The sequence below is a fragment of the Pinus tabuliformis genome, chromosome 6 (assembly GCF_031772625.1).
Source record: "Pinus tabuliformis cultivar Carrire ecotype Pingquan chromosome 6, CPIR1, whole genome shotgun sequence".
In the NCBI taxonomy this organism is placed as follows: domain Eukaryota; kingdom Viridiplantae; phylum Streptophyta; class Pinopsida; order Pinales; family Pinaceae; genus Pinus; species Pinus tabuliformis.
In genome coordinates, this window is record NC_142292.1 from 217,511,072 (window position 1) to 217,528,669 (window position 17,598).

The following is a 17,598-nucleotide window of genomic DNA, read 5'->3' on the forward strand; positions in this document are numbered from 1 at the left end:
TCCAACAATTATTGGTATTCGACTCAGTATTGGAAAATTTTATTGACAACAACAAGCACTCAAAACTCCAACATGTATTCTAACTTCCAAGGATATGTTAGAAAAAACTTTATACCACTGAATTTCTCCAATCTTCTTTCATTATGAAAGAAAGTTATAAAACTTACAAAGAGTCAATAGTTTGGGTGTCCCACTGGACTAACCTTATGTTGCATTCAACTATCCTCACAGCCTTCATGCTCCGCGTCTCCTTTACGCCATAGACTTCAAATACATGGAGTTTAGAAACAACTCAACTAGCCCGCTCTGATACCACTATAGAACACACGAGACTGGAAACCAAATCAAATGTATATTAATCAATCTAGAAGAATTATGTACATGTTATACATATAAATACATATAGAAAACACATGAGACTAGAAACCAAATCAAATGTATATTAATCAATCTAGAAGAATTATGTATATGGCGTACATATAAATATATATAGGAAACAGTTGAATTAGTTCCTGGGAGTTCTTGGACTCCAATAACTACCCAAACTAACCCAAGGTTAATCTCGAGGATTAGCTATCTTAAATCGGTTTGACTGTATATATGGATTAAACACCCTGAAAAACCCTAGGGCACTTTGACTGTGTAGAGGATATCCATCAAACTTATGATTTCAATAAATCCCTGCCGAATTTTAGAAAAATTAGACAGAAAAAACCCATTAAAAAAGCTTAAGTCTAAATAATACAAATCAAGATTTCACCAGAAAAATATTCATAAAAAACCATTTTATAAATCAATTAAACTACACTTTAAACTTTAACATTTTAAAACTCTTTCCAATCTACTCTATTGAAATGAAAAACAAAAGTTATAAATAAATATATATAAATTCAAAGTATCTTTAATAATTATCTTTCAACCAATATTATATCTACCAAATATTTAAAATATGATATCTTCCAACGATTTAAATTTCCATTGATTTAAAACAATGTAGGAAACCAATAAATTCTGTATCAGGAACACTCACCGTTTTATTAATACCAAACACCATCTTTAGTCATATGAAAAACATTAACTAATACATACGCACTTTTATATATATATATATATTTATTGTTTGATGTATATGTTATTTTTATTTTTATATTTATTATTAATTCGATTCTGAATATTATTTAATACTTTATTTCATTATCAAAATATATAATAAAAAATGCAATGCTAATAAATATCTGTTGATTTAATATGAAAACAATTATTATAGAGTAACACTATAAAATTATAAAATAAAATACGCAACATCAAATTAAGTTGTTTGACGTCCATCTCTCTGCAACATCTAGTATTTCACTTATATTTTGGTTTATAATAATATAATAATTTTTATTATTATTAATTTTTATTTAAAAATTTATATAATATTTAAAAATTTTAATTTGAAGTATATTTATTATTATAATAAAATAATAATATTGTTGATTAAAATTTTACAATGAGGTAGTAAGTTAAGTAGACTATTGTGGAGAAAATTTTGATATTTGAAAGCTTTTGAATTAGAAGAGTCTTGTGATGGATGTCCTATACAATGATTGCTATGTACATTATTTAAAATCATAAAAATTTGATCAATTAAAATTAATACTCATAAAAATGGCCGTATATTAATAATATATTTTATGCTTTTAATCCCAAAAATAATATTTAATAAATCACACTATAAAAATTCTTCAATAAAATAAAAAATAATTTAAAATATTAAAATATTAAATTAATATATAGTTTCTTTTTCGTTCTCTATATATGCCTTGGCATAGTTACTATGCATCTGAGAACATTTCAATGAACAATAGTTAAAACTGGTTATCCAACATATCGCTTTCGAATTTCAGGAAAAAATTCCCGAAAAGTATACTCTAAAGAAAACCAACCTATAAAATAGTAAAAACACACTTTATTTTTATATAAAAATTCCCTTTTCTTATCCCTCTTCTGTAATTTATTAATATAAATTTATAACTTTATTTATTATTTATTATTTGTGTTGCTCCTTTAACTCTACTTAGTCTCATTTCATTTCATATATATATATATATATAATATTTTTTTTAATCATTTTCATAACGGTTAATTTCCCTTGGTAATTATGAATTAATTAAATTTTGAATTATTTTTTTGATTTTAATGTTTTTTTTCCCTTGTAAAGCAATTTTTTTTAACAAAGTTCTTCTTAATAATCTTCATGTAATGTTCTTTAATTCGAGTGGGTCTCATTTTATTCAAAAATATATATATATATATATAATTTTTTTTATCATTTTCACAACATCTACTTTCTTTAATAATTATGAATTATTTAAATTTTAAATTATTTATTTGATTTTGATTTTTTCCTTGTAATACCATTTTTTTTTCTCCACAACATTCTTCCTAGTAATCTTCATCCCATGTTCCTTAATACTCCCATCTTAGTACTTCATCCCATGTTCCTTAATACTCCCATCTTAGTACTCTTGTTAAACACGCAACCTTTATTTGTGATTGATGATTGATTACTATCCCATGTTCCTTAATACTCCCATCTTGGTACTCTTTTTGAACACACAACCTTCATTTGTGATTGATGATTTATTTCTTTTAATAGTTATATTTTTCCTCAACTGTAATCTTCTTACCCATATTTCTGGATATTCCAATCTTATCTTGCCACTATTTTTGAATACTCAAGTTTCATTTGTGATTGATTCTTATTATTAAAAAAAAAATTATGTTTATAATAATATTTTAATTAAAAAAGTAATTTTTAAATGTATAGGTTTTTATAGTTAATCTTAATCATGTTTAAATTATGTAAAAAAATTGAATCATTTTACATTTTTAATAGATAATTTATTCATCATTAAGGATAAATAAGGTTTGATACTTCGTTAAGATTTATAAGATATTTTTTTGTTAGATCTAAAACTTTTGTGATCCATATTGTAAATGGTAATGTCTTTCCGATTAATCACATCATTAAGATAAATTAGTTATTAATGTAAATAAAATAATATTATAAATTGGTTGTTAGGAATCATTTACTAAACTATTTTTTTTTAATAGATGATCATGGTAAACAATATAATAATAATAATCATTAAACCTTCTTTTTCTTATTATATTTTAATTTAATATTTTATTATGATTTGTAGTTTTGATATCCATTCTTTTTAGTTTCCTTCTTTTAGATTATGAACTATTTTAGTCATATAAATTAGATGGCCAATAATCTTAGATAAACATTAAAATCATAAAAATTAAAAAAATTATAATTTTATTTTAAATTATTATTATTAGTATTAATTTTAAAAGAATTAATATTGAATTAAATGTATGGATATTTAAGAAAAATGTAAAAATTATTATTATTAGTATTAATTTTAAAAAAAATTGAATTAAACATATGGATATTTAAGAAAAATGTGTCCAAAAACATTGTAAATCAACCATAAGAATTCAATGGCATGAATAAAAATTAAATGGAAATTGGATATCGCACATGTGGACATGGCATTTTTTAATTCAACTCAAAAATAAAAAGAGCATAACCACCTTTAAGCCTTAATCTCAATCCTATATACCTGACTACTTTTGAAAATATCCGATGAGTACTTTTAGAGATCAATTCCCCACCATCCATATAATAATTATTGATAATCAAATTAAAAGTTTGAAAACCCTATTTAAATTTAGACCAGACATAAAAATAAAAATAATTTTTGTGTTCATGAATACTTTTACAGATCAATTCCCCACCATCTATATAATAATTATTGATAATCAAATTAAAAGTTTGAAAACCTTATTTAAATTTACACCAGAAATAAAAATAAAAATATTTTTTGTGTTCATAAATTTTTAGGAGATAATCACATTGGAGAAAGTTTTGCCACCTTTAAGCCTTAATCTCAATCCTATATACCTGACTACTTTTGAAAATATCCGATAAATACTTTTAGAATACTTTTAAAGATCAATTCCCCACCATCCATATAATAATTATTGATAATCAAATTAAAAGTTTGAAAACCCTATTTAAATTTGACAAGACATAAAAATAAAAATATTTTTTGTGTTCATAAATCTTTAGGAGATAATAACATTAGAGAAAGTTTTGCTAACGAGTTTCGAACCATTCAGTTTGATTTAGTAGAGTGATGTAGAGAAAATTGGTTCAGTTGGGCATCAGATTAAATAAATAGAGTGATGTAGAGAAAATTACTACTAATTGCTAGAATCTAATGGCTAAAGGCCAAATAACTAATGGTCAAAATTAAATAAAAAGAGTAAAAAAAAATCAATTAAAGTCAATTAAAAATGAGACTAAATCAAAGGAAGTTACCAAAAAATGAAAAGAAAAAAGGAAATTGACCTAAAATATACCATTTTTATAATTTAATTTAATTAATTAACTAATTTATATATTTAAATACAAAAGAAATTAATTTAGGAAAAATTTCTTACGACTAAAATCAACCCAACCTCATTATATATATATATATATATATATATATATATATATATATAGAATTAATAAAAATACTAATCAAAATAAATAAATAAACTTTTTAAAAAGAAAGAGCATGGACCCAACAATTACTAATCGACCAACCCTTGTCCCTGTTTAGATTACCAGGCTTCCTTTCCCCTGTTTAGATTACTAGGCCTCCTTTCTATTTTAATGGCCTCCCTAAACTTCTGATGAATGATATGACCCACTCGTGTAATGACCTGGGCTTTTCCAATGCATATGTGATGTTTTGTCTTCTATGCATGTTCCACCAAGGCTGAGGAGCGGGTCCTCTCAAGTTTTATATTAGCCACATGCTCATGAATCCCTGGATTTATCAAGCAGCCAATTTCACCAATGTAGGGTGTCCTGCAAGAACGTGGAATTTCATACACACCTTTCATATATTTAGGGTCCACATGGTCTTTAACAAATATTAGGGAGCTACAAATGGTGTTAAGGGGCCTAAAAGTAGAGGGAACCTCATTATTTTCTCAGGATCCTAGCAATCTTGTTTGTCGTCCCTTGGCTAAAAGGAAGATGGACCACTGAACTTCAATATTTAGGCTCATTTTTATTGGAAGGACTTTTGTTAGCTCTAAAGAAAGCTTTGAGACTCTGGCGCCTACTATATCCATTATTATAGAAAACATTAAGGAGATTGGATTTTTCATCAGAAAGGTGGTTCTCATCAGAAACTCTCAACGCACGAGTAGCTAAGGTGTTGAAATCACCAAACTTTTGATTAGGGAAATGATGGGACTTAGCATGAAGATAATGCTCTGTATGATTTTTCTTCCAAAAAAAAATGGTGGAAGAAAGAACTGTCATCCTTTTTAGAAATAAGAACATCGACGAACGAAAGGAAACCATTGAGTTCGCATTCCATAGAAAACTTTATGGAGCTAGTCTAATTGTTAGGATGTTGCAAAAAAGGATCCAACTTCTCCCTTCCATGAGGCCAAATTGCGCAAGTGTCATCCATAAATCTTTTCCAACGCTTTGGTTTGAAAGGAGTAGAGGCCAAAGCCCTAGATTCAAATTCATCCATGAACATATTAGCTACTATAGGAGAAAGGGGGAACCCATGGAAGCACCACAAGTTTGTTCATAAAATTCCCCTTCCAAACAGAAGAAAGTATAAGTAAGACAGATTCCAACCAATTTTGTTGTATCTGGATCAGTGATATTATTGATGACTTTAATGCCTTCATTAATAAGGATATTTGTGTAAAGGAAGACTACGTCGAAGCTAACAGGAATATCTCCTGGATCCAACTTTATACCCTTTAACTCATTGGCAAAGGACTCAGAGTCTTTAACAAAGGACTCAGTAAAGCCAACGAGGGGTTTGAGTTTTTGCGCTAAATACTCCACAAGAAGATAGGTTGACCCACCTATAATGTTGACAATGGGTCTAAGGGGAGCCCCTTCTTTATGGATCTTGGGAAGCCCATAAATCCAAGGAGTGAGAGGGGGACTCTCGATGTGCTTATGGCTAAAGGAGCCAATGATGCTGCTGGATTTTTTTAGCTAGAGAAACTGTTCTGGAAATATTTTTTAAGGAATTCTTATTAAGTTTCCTATGGCTCTCGCTACTACAAAGGTGATCCACAATATTACTTTGATAATATTCCTTATCAAGGATAACTATAGCCCCACCCTTGTCCTCTTTGAGAACAACAATGCCTAGGTTCTTCTTCATGGACTTGATTAAATAAAATAAAATAAATAATTTTATGTTATAAACATTATATACTTGAGGTCAATTTCCTTTTTTCTTTTTATTTTTTTGCCTTTCCGTAGTTGTTTGGCCTTTAGCCGTTAGTAGTAATTTTCTCTACATCGCTCTACTTATTTAATCAATCTGATGCTCAATTCTCCATATTGTCTTGAAGATGAACCAAACTCTTGAGCAAAACTTTCTCTAATGTGATTATCTCTGAAATATTTATAAACACAAGATATGGATCACAAAAGCCAGAATTTAGTTAAAAATATTTGTTTTTTTACTTTTCATATTAATTTTCATTTGGTTAAACATTAAATTTATTATTATATATAACCGGTTTTTATTATTTTATTTTATTTTACAATCATTGTGTAATTATTATTTTTTTCACAATAATTTTATTATTTTATTATTTTATTTTCAAGGGTTAAATTTTTTAGAAATTTTAATCTCAATATATTTTTATCATTATTCAAATTTTATATTTATTTACAACCATCCTAATTAATAGATGAAATGGTCTTTCTCACTTGAATATGGTGATACAATTTAAAGTGGCATTGTGATTTTTTGTTGTTTAAAATATATTTTTGAATGCATAAATGGATTCAACCCCTAATGCTATAGATTAAAGAACATAAACTCAAAGTTGTTAAAAATATCTACCTAATTTTTTATTAAAATTAACTAGAAAAAAATAAAAAAATAAAAAAATAAAAAATTATTCGTTAGACTTGCTTTTATTTGATAATAAATAAAATGTGAAATTGAAAATTTAACATTTTAAAACTTTTTTACACAATTTAATTTGTTTACAAGAAAAAAATGAAACATCGCCTACCCGAGAGAGATCAAATCCCTTAAAGTGCAAACCTCTTTTTTGAATGTAAAACTTGAAAAACTGTTTACACTTCTAAAAATTTAATCTCTCGACACTTTTAAATCTGGAGAATAGCTCTCAATTGATTAATTATTAATAAAATTTTACAATAACAAATTTTCTTACTTTTATTCTTATTTTTATATAATTTAATTTACTCAAAATATTTTAACTAATAATTAATTTTATTTATCTTTATCTATCTAAAAAAATCATTGTTCACGTATATAAATACCAAACACCAACTTTAAATATATAAAAAATATTAACTAATACATACACACTTACAATTGAGAATGTAATCATTGTCATACTTATTATAGAAGCACAGGTTATTTTTATTTATTTTTTATAAATTTATAATTCAATTCAATTGTGAATATTATTTAATACTTTATTTCATTTATACTAAAAACTTAGAGCGTAATGGCAATAAATATCTGTTAATTTATTACGAAAACAATTATGAGACACTAACCATATAAAATTAATTAAATAAATTACATTACTCTTATTTGTTGTATCACGATTTTGTCCATTAACAATTCTTTTATAAATATTTTGAACTTTGTAGAAAAAATGACAGAACATCAAAGTTACATTGGCATTTATTTTTTTTCAATATTATTATTATTGTTGAATTGAAGTTTCTGTGATCTATATCAAGTTTATGAGAAGAGTTTTCGGAGAAAATCACATCATAGTTCATTTGTCTACGCTTTTCGAACCAACGAGTGTGGTTCATTGTCAGGACGAGTATAGTTGCATGTTAAATAGAGAGAGCAGGTCCTCAAACGGTTAAATTTGATTTGGAAACAGCTATATTTGACTGGACAACTAGGTTGGACCAACAGCTACTAAATTTGACTGGCCACTAAGACCAAGAAATAGGGAAAAGAAAAAAATAATTATTTGATTAATTTTTCTTTTTGTTTAGTTATATTTATTACCATATGCTAGAGTATGAATTAATAATCTATTAATAGGCCTTTTAATTAAAATTAAATGGATGAATAATTAGTTAGTTAATTTAAGGGATAGTATATTATATTTAATTGAATTCCAATAACTAATAAAACAAATTAATTTATAAAATAATAAGAAATATCTTTAATTGGACAACTCTTTAAATTAGTTAAATAATGACCTCCTACTAACTAAAGGGAATCCAACAATAAGGTAAAAATTACTCATTGGGCAGAAAGTAATTAAAAACGTTAGATTCGTTTGTTATAATTATTACCTTAAGGTTGAGCAATAATCTATTAATAGGCATATAGTTCGTTAATTAATTTTGGAGGTTAGTATGTTATATGTATTACCCTAAAATGTAAAAGTTTGAATTTAATTAACAAGAACCATAACTTATTACTAGATTTATTTAATATTATTAAAGCATTAAATTTATGTGAAATAAGAAAAAGTAGATAACCTAATAAATTAGTTAAATAATTACCTCATACTAACTATCAACATAATTTAATTTTAACCTAATAAAATTAATATGGTAACTAAATTAGAAAGAATATAGAATTTACCATAGGTTAGTTAATTCAATATTAATTTTATTTAATTATATCTAAAGGGTTGGAAAGAAAAATCATACTATTGGAATTCTTTCATCAATGTGAAGGAACATACAATGCTTGTTTCAATAGTTTACTATGTCAATTGAAAGGATTTCGAACATTATAATAAAACCCAGAAAATGTAAAATATAAGGGTGAGGACCAAAGACGAGAAGGAAAAAAGGAAACAAATGGTCTCGAAGATGAGGGGGAAAACAAAGAAGACGGACGAGAAGAACCACCCAAGGCGCGGGGCGGCACGGGGAAGGGGTCAGCTAGGAAGAAAGGGCAGGTGTCATGACACCAGAGATGTCGGTAGTCTTTCAACCGCGCTTGGCGAGGTGCGGCACCACCGAACACTTTCTTTTCACCAACACTTATGTTCGTGGACTAGCCTAACCACTTATCCTACTTAGTTTGTGTTTCACAACCAAGTATTATTAATGTTTCCCTTATACCAATGAACACCAATACACATTCATTATCATCAGCAATTATAAACGAAGAACACAATTGCACAGTATAAAGGGAGGGGCAACTCCCTGAACAATGAGTCTGCCCGAATAATATATTATACAACTTTACAACTTTACAATGCTTTACAAGTATACTTGGGAAACACCAAGATTCATACTTAGCCAATTTTACATCATCATCACACCTCCGTGTGATAGCCAAGATTTCCTTGCCCAAGGTGGGCGGGCACGCCCTCACATGAGCTGCCTTCCGCACTTCACAACCGAACCTTGTTTTTGTGCATGACGGGTGGGTGACTCCACCAAGTCACCAAGCACCCCGTTCGCACAACTGGCTTCACTAATGTTTCACTATGCACCCGGCTTCACTACATTCCACCGTTCTCCAACTTCGCACTAGCAGGTGACTCCACCAAGTCTCCATCGTTTACCCTTGCACGACGGGCGGGTGCTCACCCGAGCTACCTGAGACACCCGTGTCAAGTCTCACCCAAAACCGAGATATCATGCTACCTTCGTGCGGCCTTGCCTAAGAGTGGGCGGATCACCAAACTGCGCCTTTTCTTCTTGCTGCGTCCACACTTGATCTGCGCACTTCTCTACATGTGATGAGCGAAGTTGTGATATCCAAATGAGCTCTTCACAATGTTTACTTATATGGGTGTGAGGGCGAGTTGTGCTGCCCAAGCAGACTCGTCCTCCAAGCAAGGAGTGCCCCCTGCTCATCGCAAATACATGTCGGCCTTTGCACTAATTGTAGGCCAGTAAGCCTCTAAGTCCAGTAAGCCTCTAAGTCCTCCATATTTTCCAACACTTTTTCAATGAATGCCATAGTAGCATCTTTCGCATCGTGACTAGATCCAACCTGAGATTCACCTGCCATTGCTAACAGCTTCCTTCTTCTTTGCGATCTAGTTTCGACCATCCAACAGCTTCACCAAGTTGCCTGCAAGCCGAACCGGCCCTTTTTCCACTTGTATGTGAAACAACTTCCTTCACCTGCAAGTACTTGCTTCACTGTCACCAACTGTCAAGTGTGTGCACACTTGCTTCACCCAGCTTCCTACAAGACTCGTTGAAGTCTTCAGACTAGCTCTGATACCAACTGTCACGACGCCGGAGACGTCGGTAGTCTTTCAACCGCGCTTGGCGAGGTGCGGCACCACCGAACACTTTCTTTTCACCAACACTTATGTTCGTGGACTAGCCTAACCACTTATCCTACTTAGTTTGTGTTTCACAACCAAGTATTATTAATGTTTCCCTTATACCAATGAACACCAATACACATTCATTATCATCAGCAATTATAAACGAAGAACACAATTGCACAGTATAAAGGGAGGGGCAACTCCCTGAACAATGAGTCTGCCCGAATAATATATTATACAACTTTACAACTTTACAATGCTTTACAAGTATACTTGGGAAACACCAAGATTCATACTTAGCCAATTTTACATCATCATCACACCTCCGTGTGATAGCCAAGATTTCCTTGCCCAAGGTGGGCGGGCACGCCCTCACACGAGCTGCCTTCCGCACTTCACAACCGAACCTTGTTTTTGTGCATGACGGGTGGGTGACTCCACCAAGTCACCAAGCACCCCGTTCGCACAACTGGCTTCACCAATGTTTCACTATGCACCCGGCTTCACTACATTCCACCGTTCTCCAACTTCGCACCAGCAGGCGACTCCACCAAGTCTCCATCGTTTACCCTTGCACGACGGGCGGGTGCTCACCCAAGCTACCTGAGACACCCGTGTCAAGTCTCACCCAAAACCGAGATATCATGCTACCTTCGTGCGGCCTTGCCTAAGAGTGGCGGATCACCAAACTGCGCCTTTTCTTCTTGCTACGTCCACACTTGATCTGCGCACTTCTCTACATGTGATGAGCGAAGTTGTGATATCCAAATGAGCTCTTCACAATGTTTACTTATATGGGTGTGAGGGCGAGTTGAGCTGCCCAAGCAGACTTGTCCTCCAAGCAAGGAGTGCCCCCTGCTCATCGCAAATACATGTCGGCCTTTGCACTAATTGTAGGCCAGCAAGCCTCTAAGTCCAGTAAGCCTCTAAGTCCTACATATTTTCCAACACTTTTTCAATGAATGCCACAGTAGCATCTTTCGCATCGTGACTAGATCCAACCTGAGATTCACCTGCCATTGCTAACAGCTTCCTTCTTCTTTGCGATCTAGTTTCGACCATCCAACAACTTCACCAAGTTGCCTGCAAGCCGAACCGGCCCTTGTTCCACTTGTATGTGAAACAACTTCCTTCACCTGCAAGTACCTGCTTCACTGTCACCAACTGTCAAGTGTGTGCACACTTGCTTCACCCAGCTTCCTACAAGACTCGTCGAAGTCTTCAGACTAGCTCTGATACCAACTGTCACGACGCTGGAGATGTCGGTAGTCTTTCAACCACGCTTGGCGAGGTGCGGCACCACCGAACACTTTCTTTTCACCAATACTTATGTTCGTGGACTACGCCTAACCACTTATCCTACTTAGTTTGTGTTTCGTAACCAAGTATTATTAATGTTTCCCTTATACTAATGAACACCCATACACATTCATTATCATCAGCAATTATAAACAAAGAACACAATTGCACAGTATAAAGGGAGGGGCAACTCCCTGAACAATGAGTCTGCCCGAATAATATATTATACAACTTTACAAGTTTATAATGCTTTACAAGTATACTTGGGAAACACCAAGTTTCATACTTAGCCAATTTTACATCATCATCACACCTCTGTGTGATAGCCAAGATTTCCTTGCCCAAGGCGGGTGGGCGCGCCCTCACACGAGCTGCCTTCAACACTTCACAATCGAACCTTGTTTTTTTGCATGACGGGCGGGTGACTCCACCAAGTCACTAAGACACCCCCTTCGCACAACCGGCTTCACCAACGTTTCACTGTGCACCCGACTTCACCACGTTCCACCGTTCTCCAACTTCGCACCGGCGGGCGACTCCACCAAGTCTCCACCGTTTACCCTTGCATGATGGGCGGGCGCTCACCCGAGCTACCCGAGACACCTGTGTCAAGTCTCACCCAAAACCGAGATATCGTGCTACCTTCGTGCGGCCTTGCCCAAGAGCGAGCGCATCACCAAACTGTGCCTTTTCTTCTTGTTGCGTCCACACTTGATTTGTGCACTTCTCTACATGTGATGAGCGAAGTTGTGATATCCAAATGAGCTCTTCGCAATGTTTACTTATATGGGTGTGAGGGCGAGTCGAGCTGCCCAAGCCGACTCGTCCTCCAAGCAAGGAGCGCCCCCTACTCATCGCAAATACATGTCGGCCTTTGCACTAATTGTAGGTCGGCCCATGGTCTAACCATCCATGCTCCCATGCTTATATAAACCTTCGCTCTATCCTTCTACGCACATTATAACATGTTTCCTCACGCGTTGGTCATAGAGCTGTGTTGTAACTTGTTCGTTCAAGTCGCACTTTGCATTTTCCAACCGCTCGTCCATCGTCAAACGCGGTCGCACCTCGGGTGGAACCGCAGGTCCTTACAACAGGGATCCAACAGTTGCTAATTTTCCAGTCATCATCCCTATTGAGATTCCTCGGCCTTTTTTCAATTTCGATGGCCTCCCTAAGGGGCCAACTAGGAAGAAAGGGCAGGGATCCAACCACTGCTAATTTTCCAGTCATCATCCCTATTGAGATTCCTCGGCCTTTTTTCAATTTCGATGGCCTCCCTAAATTTCCAGTGATGAAAGGGAGAAATCTTGGCAATGACCTTCCTAAATTTTTGGTGATGAAAGGGAGCAATCTTGGCAATGACGTGGGCCTCCCCCAGGTCATTTTCATTATTAATTTTCACGTTTATCTCATATTTATTATTAAATAAAAGTTCAACTTGATTACTCAAGTTTCACTGCACAATCGATTGAGGATAGGTCTTTTTAGCGAGGTGATCCAAAATCAAACCTCACAGAGACCTAAGGGAGGAGACGTGATAAGAATCAAACCTCACAGAGACCTAAGGGAGGAGACGTGATAAAATCCAGTTAGTTTAGGGCTTGTGCTTGTGTGGCCTTGGGTGAGTGTGATCTCCAAATGGGTCTCGATTTCTCAACCCACGGGTCAAGCCTGAAGGAAAACAACTCAATTAAATATAAAATTTCAATTATATTTATTATTATAATAAAATAATAATTATTAAATATTATTTTTGGTATTAATATTATCATGTAAATTTTGTAAATAGGGCAGCAAGTTAAGTGTATTTGATTGTAGGGAAAAACTCCATAATTAAGGGAGCTTAGAGTCTTGAAATAGGTAACCTACCATGTGCAAGCCCCAATGCAATGAGCACTAAATAGACTATTAAATATCATGAAAAAATTGATCAATTAAAATTGAAATATTTAATATGATAAAAAATTAAATTGATAAAAAATGTATTTGAAAAAAAATATCTCAAAAATTATATTAATGTGTATTTAAAAAAAAAAATCTCATTAAAAATTATATTATCAATTCCCGCCAAAGTTTTTTATTTCAACGTATTTAATTAAATAAAAAATATTTTACTTAAAATTTTATTAAAATATTAGTATTATATATATATATACGAAACACATGTTCTTTAACCGTTACAGTGTGATTAAAAACAAACTACACAAGCTAAAGAACATAACGCCCTCGAACTGGAGAATAAATGAAGCAAACGTGCTCAAGTGGACTAATTGAAGGACAGGAGGACTTAAAGGTAAAGTTTTACTAAGGTAAAATATAAAATAAGTAAAAAGGACAAAACTGTTCTTTTCATCATTGCTGCATAACCAAATTTTTTCAGCGGGACAAGAAATGGGCAAAGTTTCTTTACTTGGTAGCGCGAGTTGCATAGAGATCCCACACATACCAGAAGGGGGCGTGTGATGTTAATTGTTCACATTGCAACCACAGTAGTGCAGTCAATTCCATTCTAGAAGACTATGCAACGTTAAACGTTAAAATTTCATCGTATTAAATGTTTACATGTTTATGTGCACCACGACAACATATAATAAAAGTCATGGGGCGGAATGAGGACCGTCTCGGTGTTGATGCCGGTGCAAAAGGATTTAAGGCTATCCAACGTACATTGTAATGTGGCGCCATTACGCGCTTACAAACATCTGGACTACGCTCCGAGTTCGACCTCACGACCTCACGTGTATGTGAACGCGTGGACGAAGGAGCTGTACAGCGAGTAATGATTTTCATTTTCACCAGTCCGACTTGACCAGCCAGTCAAATCCTGGTGCTGTGGACAAAAACAATTTCATACTAAATTTCGCTCCATTAAAATAATCTGCAATTCAAAAGGATCTTTGATTCCAAACGGCGATGTCTATTATAAGCATTAAATTTAACGGAGTAGACGAAACAGGGGTTAGTTATACATACAGATGTATTTAAACCTGAGACACAATCCCGGATCTTACTGGCTTTTTTTTAATTTAAAAATTCTGGACATTTAACTGACGATGGAGAGTTCCTGGTCAAAATAATTAAAGAAGTCTTCCGGAGGTTTAAAGAATTGATTATGGATTTGTTTGCAGACTAATACTTCGGATTAAAGATTTAAATTATGATCAAAATTCTATTTAGAATACTGTTTCTGGAGTTGAAGATGATTCGATGAAAAATTAAATATGGATTTAAATCTTCGAATTGAAGCAACAGTTTGTTATTTATACAAATTTAGATATCTTTGATCAAGCGGATTTTAGCGTTTTACGGAATCGAAAGCATTAAGAATTCATAGAGAATTAAATATTATTTTATAGCTTTGAATTTGAACCAGAGTTTGCCATATTCGCTGCAAAACTAGACGTCTCCGGCCGACAGACTTAGTGGCCGTCGTACAAAGTTGGCAATACCGCAAGTTGTGTGACGCCGGTCCCTAAATCCCGACCGAGTTTGAATATTTTGAAGTTTCCGTCCGGTTTAATCTGTCTCTTTCTGTCATTTCACTTCTCTCTTTTTAAGGGGATACCTACCTATTCCTCCCTTTGCATTTCGTTTCTTTGTGAGACGATGGGAGGTTTCAGGGTGAGGCTGATGCCCAGTTTGTGGGCGTACAAGATCAAGAACGTGGCGAGACGTGCAGAATTAGATCATCAGCCAGATTCTGCAGCCAAATCACCGGCTCCTTACTTTCGCCATGCGGAAGAAGAAAGAGGCGATCTGGCGGAGAAATTGTGCTTCTCGCCTGTGAATCGAAAGACTGGGGATACCGTTTTTCCTGTGAAAAATGGAGGAGAAACGGCACAAAAGGGACGCCTGAGACAAAAGGCCGCGGTCGTGTCGGTAGGATGCGGATGTCGGCCTCTGTGTCGGAAAAGAAAGCACGTCAAGGATCCCAAGATTAACTCTCCCCGGTCTGTTGTCATGCCCTGCAACTCGACGGATTCGAACGCGGGTTACCGATGGGAGAAGGAGGAAGGATGGCATGTTGTCGCCAAAGTTAACGACGAGATTGCCAGAAAGAAGCTAGCCGTGCTCAGACGCTCCACCGGTGATCAGAATCGCAAGACATGCTGCCCGCCAGGGTCGCCTGTTTCGTCGCCGGATAGTATTTCTGTTAATAATTCGGCCTGCTTTGTCGAACCCAATGTGCAGATCGTCACAAGAAAGCACAGGAAGAAGAAGAATCCGACAAGGCCGCGAGTTCATAAGAAGTTCTCCGATATGGCGAGTTGTTGTAATAATTATAGACTGAGCACTTCCTCGGCCGATACCGTGTTTGGATCCTTTGCCAGTGACGATGAAGACGAAACTCTGTTCTCCTCTTGCGAACGATCCACGGCCTCTGATCGTTGCAAGAGCTTTTCATCGGAATCGAGCATTGACTGCTACGAAACTCGGTTGTCCACTATCGACGAAATGCCGAGGAATTCCCGCCGGTCAAAAACTCCAAAAACCAGGCGGAGATCCAAGAACCTTTCAAAACGAAAGTCGTCCCCGCCGGTTTTGTTGGATGAAGATCCATATTTATCCTTAGGGCGCGGAACGGCTTTGTCTTCTTCGGAATCCGCCAAATTAGAGTCGAAAGACTCGAATATTGATGCAAATGCAGAGCAGAGCATGTTAAGCTCTCTGCTAAACAGCGAGGCAGAGGATAATTTTGAGGTGAATGCAAAGACATGGAAAGCAGGAGGGTGCGGCTATCGGCGGGATGATATAAGGACCGTGATTTATAAAACGTCAGATTTTCGTCATAATCAGCATTGTCTACCATTTTCTATGGTCGCCTGCACCAGAGATGGCCGTGTCCGAAAGAGTAAAGTAAGAACTCCGAGAAAACCCTCGCCTACGAAGAAAATCGCTCCAAATTCTTCCGGCAAGAAACGCTCCCCTCGGAGGAAATCCGAGAAAAGGGAGAGCCTCGTCCCAGCTGATATCGACGGCAAGGTCGGAGAAAGCGTTGCCGTGGTGAAAAGCTCAGAGGATCCCTACCATGATTTCAGGGATTCAATGCTCGAAATGATTCTGGAGAAGCAGATTTTCCAGGCCAACGATCTGGAGAAGCTTTTGCAGTGTTTTCTCTCGTTAAATTCTCGCCAGCATCACGGGGTAATCGTCGAGGCTTTTACAGAGATCTGGGGAGCCATCTTCCACGGCACCAAGAATCCCTCTACGCCTGATTTCTGACGCATATGACAGGTGCCTTAAACAATTCGAAGAGCAATAAATATATGTTTAAATGTTTCAAGTTATTCTGAGCATTCAACTTCAGTTTGAAAACAACTTTATTTTTACTTTCTTAATACAGATTTAGCTGGAAGCCGAATTGGGAATTCTCGTGTAGAACGCGCTGAGAATCGAACCCGAGCCAATGAAAACTGGATGCAGTGCTATATAGCTGATTTAGTTTAGTGCTATATAGCCCGCTGTATATAACACATTCAAAATAAAAACGACGCAATGTGTGCTGACAAATCTAGATTTCTCCATTCAGCACTGGCTTATGCTTTAAATTTTGGCCTGACAAGGTATATGAATGTTTTTGATGTCAGTAATAGTACAGTAGTTGGCTGGCTCTGTGTATTTCAGTTACGATTTTCGGGCAAATAATTTTTTTTCTCACCGTGAATTAATGCTTCTGCAACTTTTTCCTAATTCTTCTGCAAACCCAATGCGCTGTCTGTCTTACTTACTGTCCGTCTGCCCACATCCCAAACAAATTTGCGCCTGTACGTAAATAGTAACAGTATGTGGAATGGTTATTCATGGGCGGTTTCCGCGCACACGACTTGGAAGTCTGGTTATGATCTCGATTCGATTCCTCGATTACCACCGTATATAAAATATGTATATTCGTCGGTTGAAGAGAAGGAAAATGCATGGTTGACGGTCGGTTCCAAAGGT

The 17,598-nt window shown here is 34.9% G+C and overlaps 1 protein-coding gene across 1 annotated transcript; it reads left to right on the plus strand.

Moving 5' to 3' along the window:
• The first annotated feature begins 15,201 nt into the window (after positions 1 to 15,201).
• On the plus strand, positions 15,202 to 17,286 carry LOC149258233 (uncharacterized). Its single transcript, XM_089371075.1, has 2 exons — positions 15,202 to 16,893; positions 17,003 to 17,286. Exon 1 carries the CDS (start codon positions 15,265 to 15,267, stop codon positions 16,879 to 16,881), a length of 1,617 nt encoding a protein of 538 aa, XP_089227201.1. The 5' UTR covers positions 15,202 to 15,264; the 3' UTR covers positions 16,882 to 16,893; positions 17,003 to 17,286.
• The last annotated feature ends 312 nt before the right edge of the window (positions 17,287 to 17,598 follow it).

Coding starts and splice junctions, on each gene's coding strand:
- LOC149258233 (XM_089371075.1), top strand. CDS start 15,265: ATGGGAGGTTTCAGGGTGAGGCTGATGCCCAGTTTGTGGGCGTACAAG.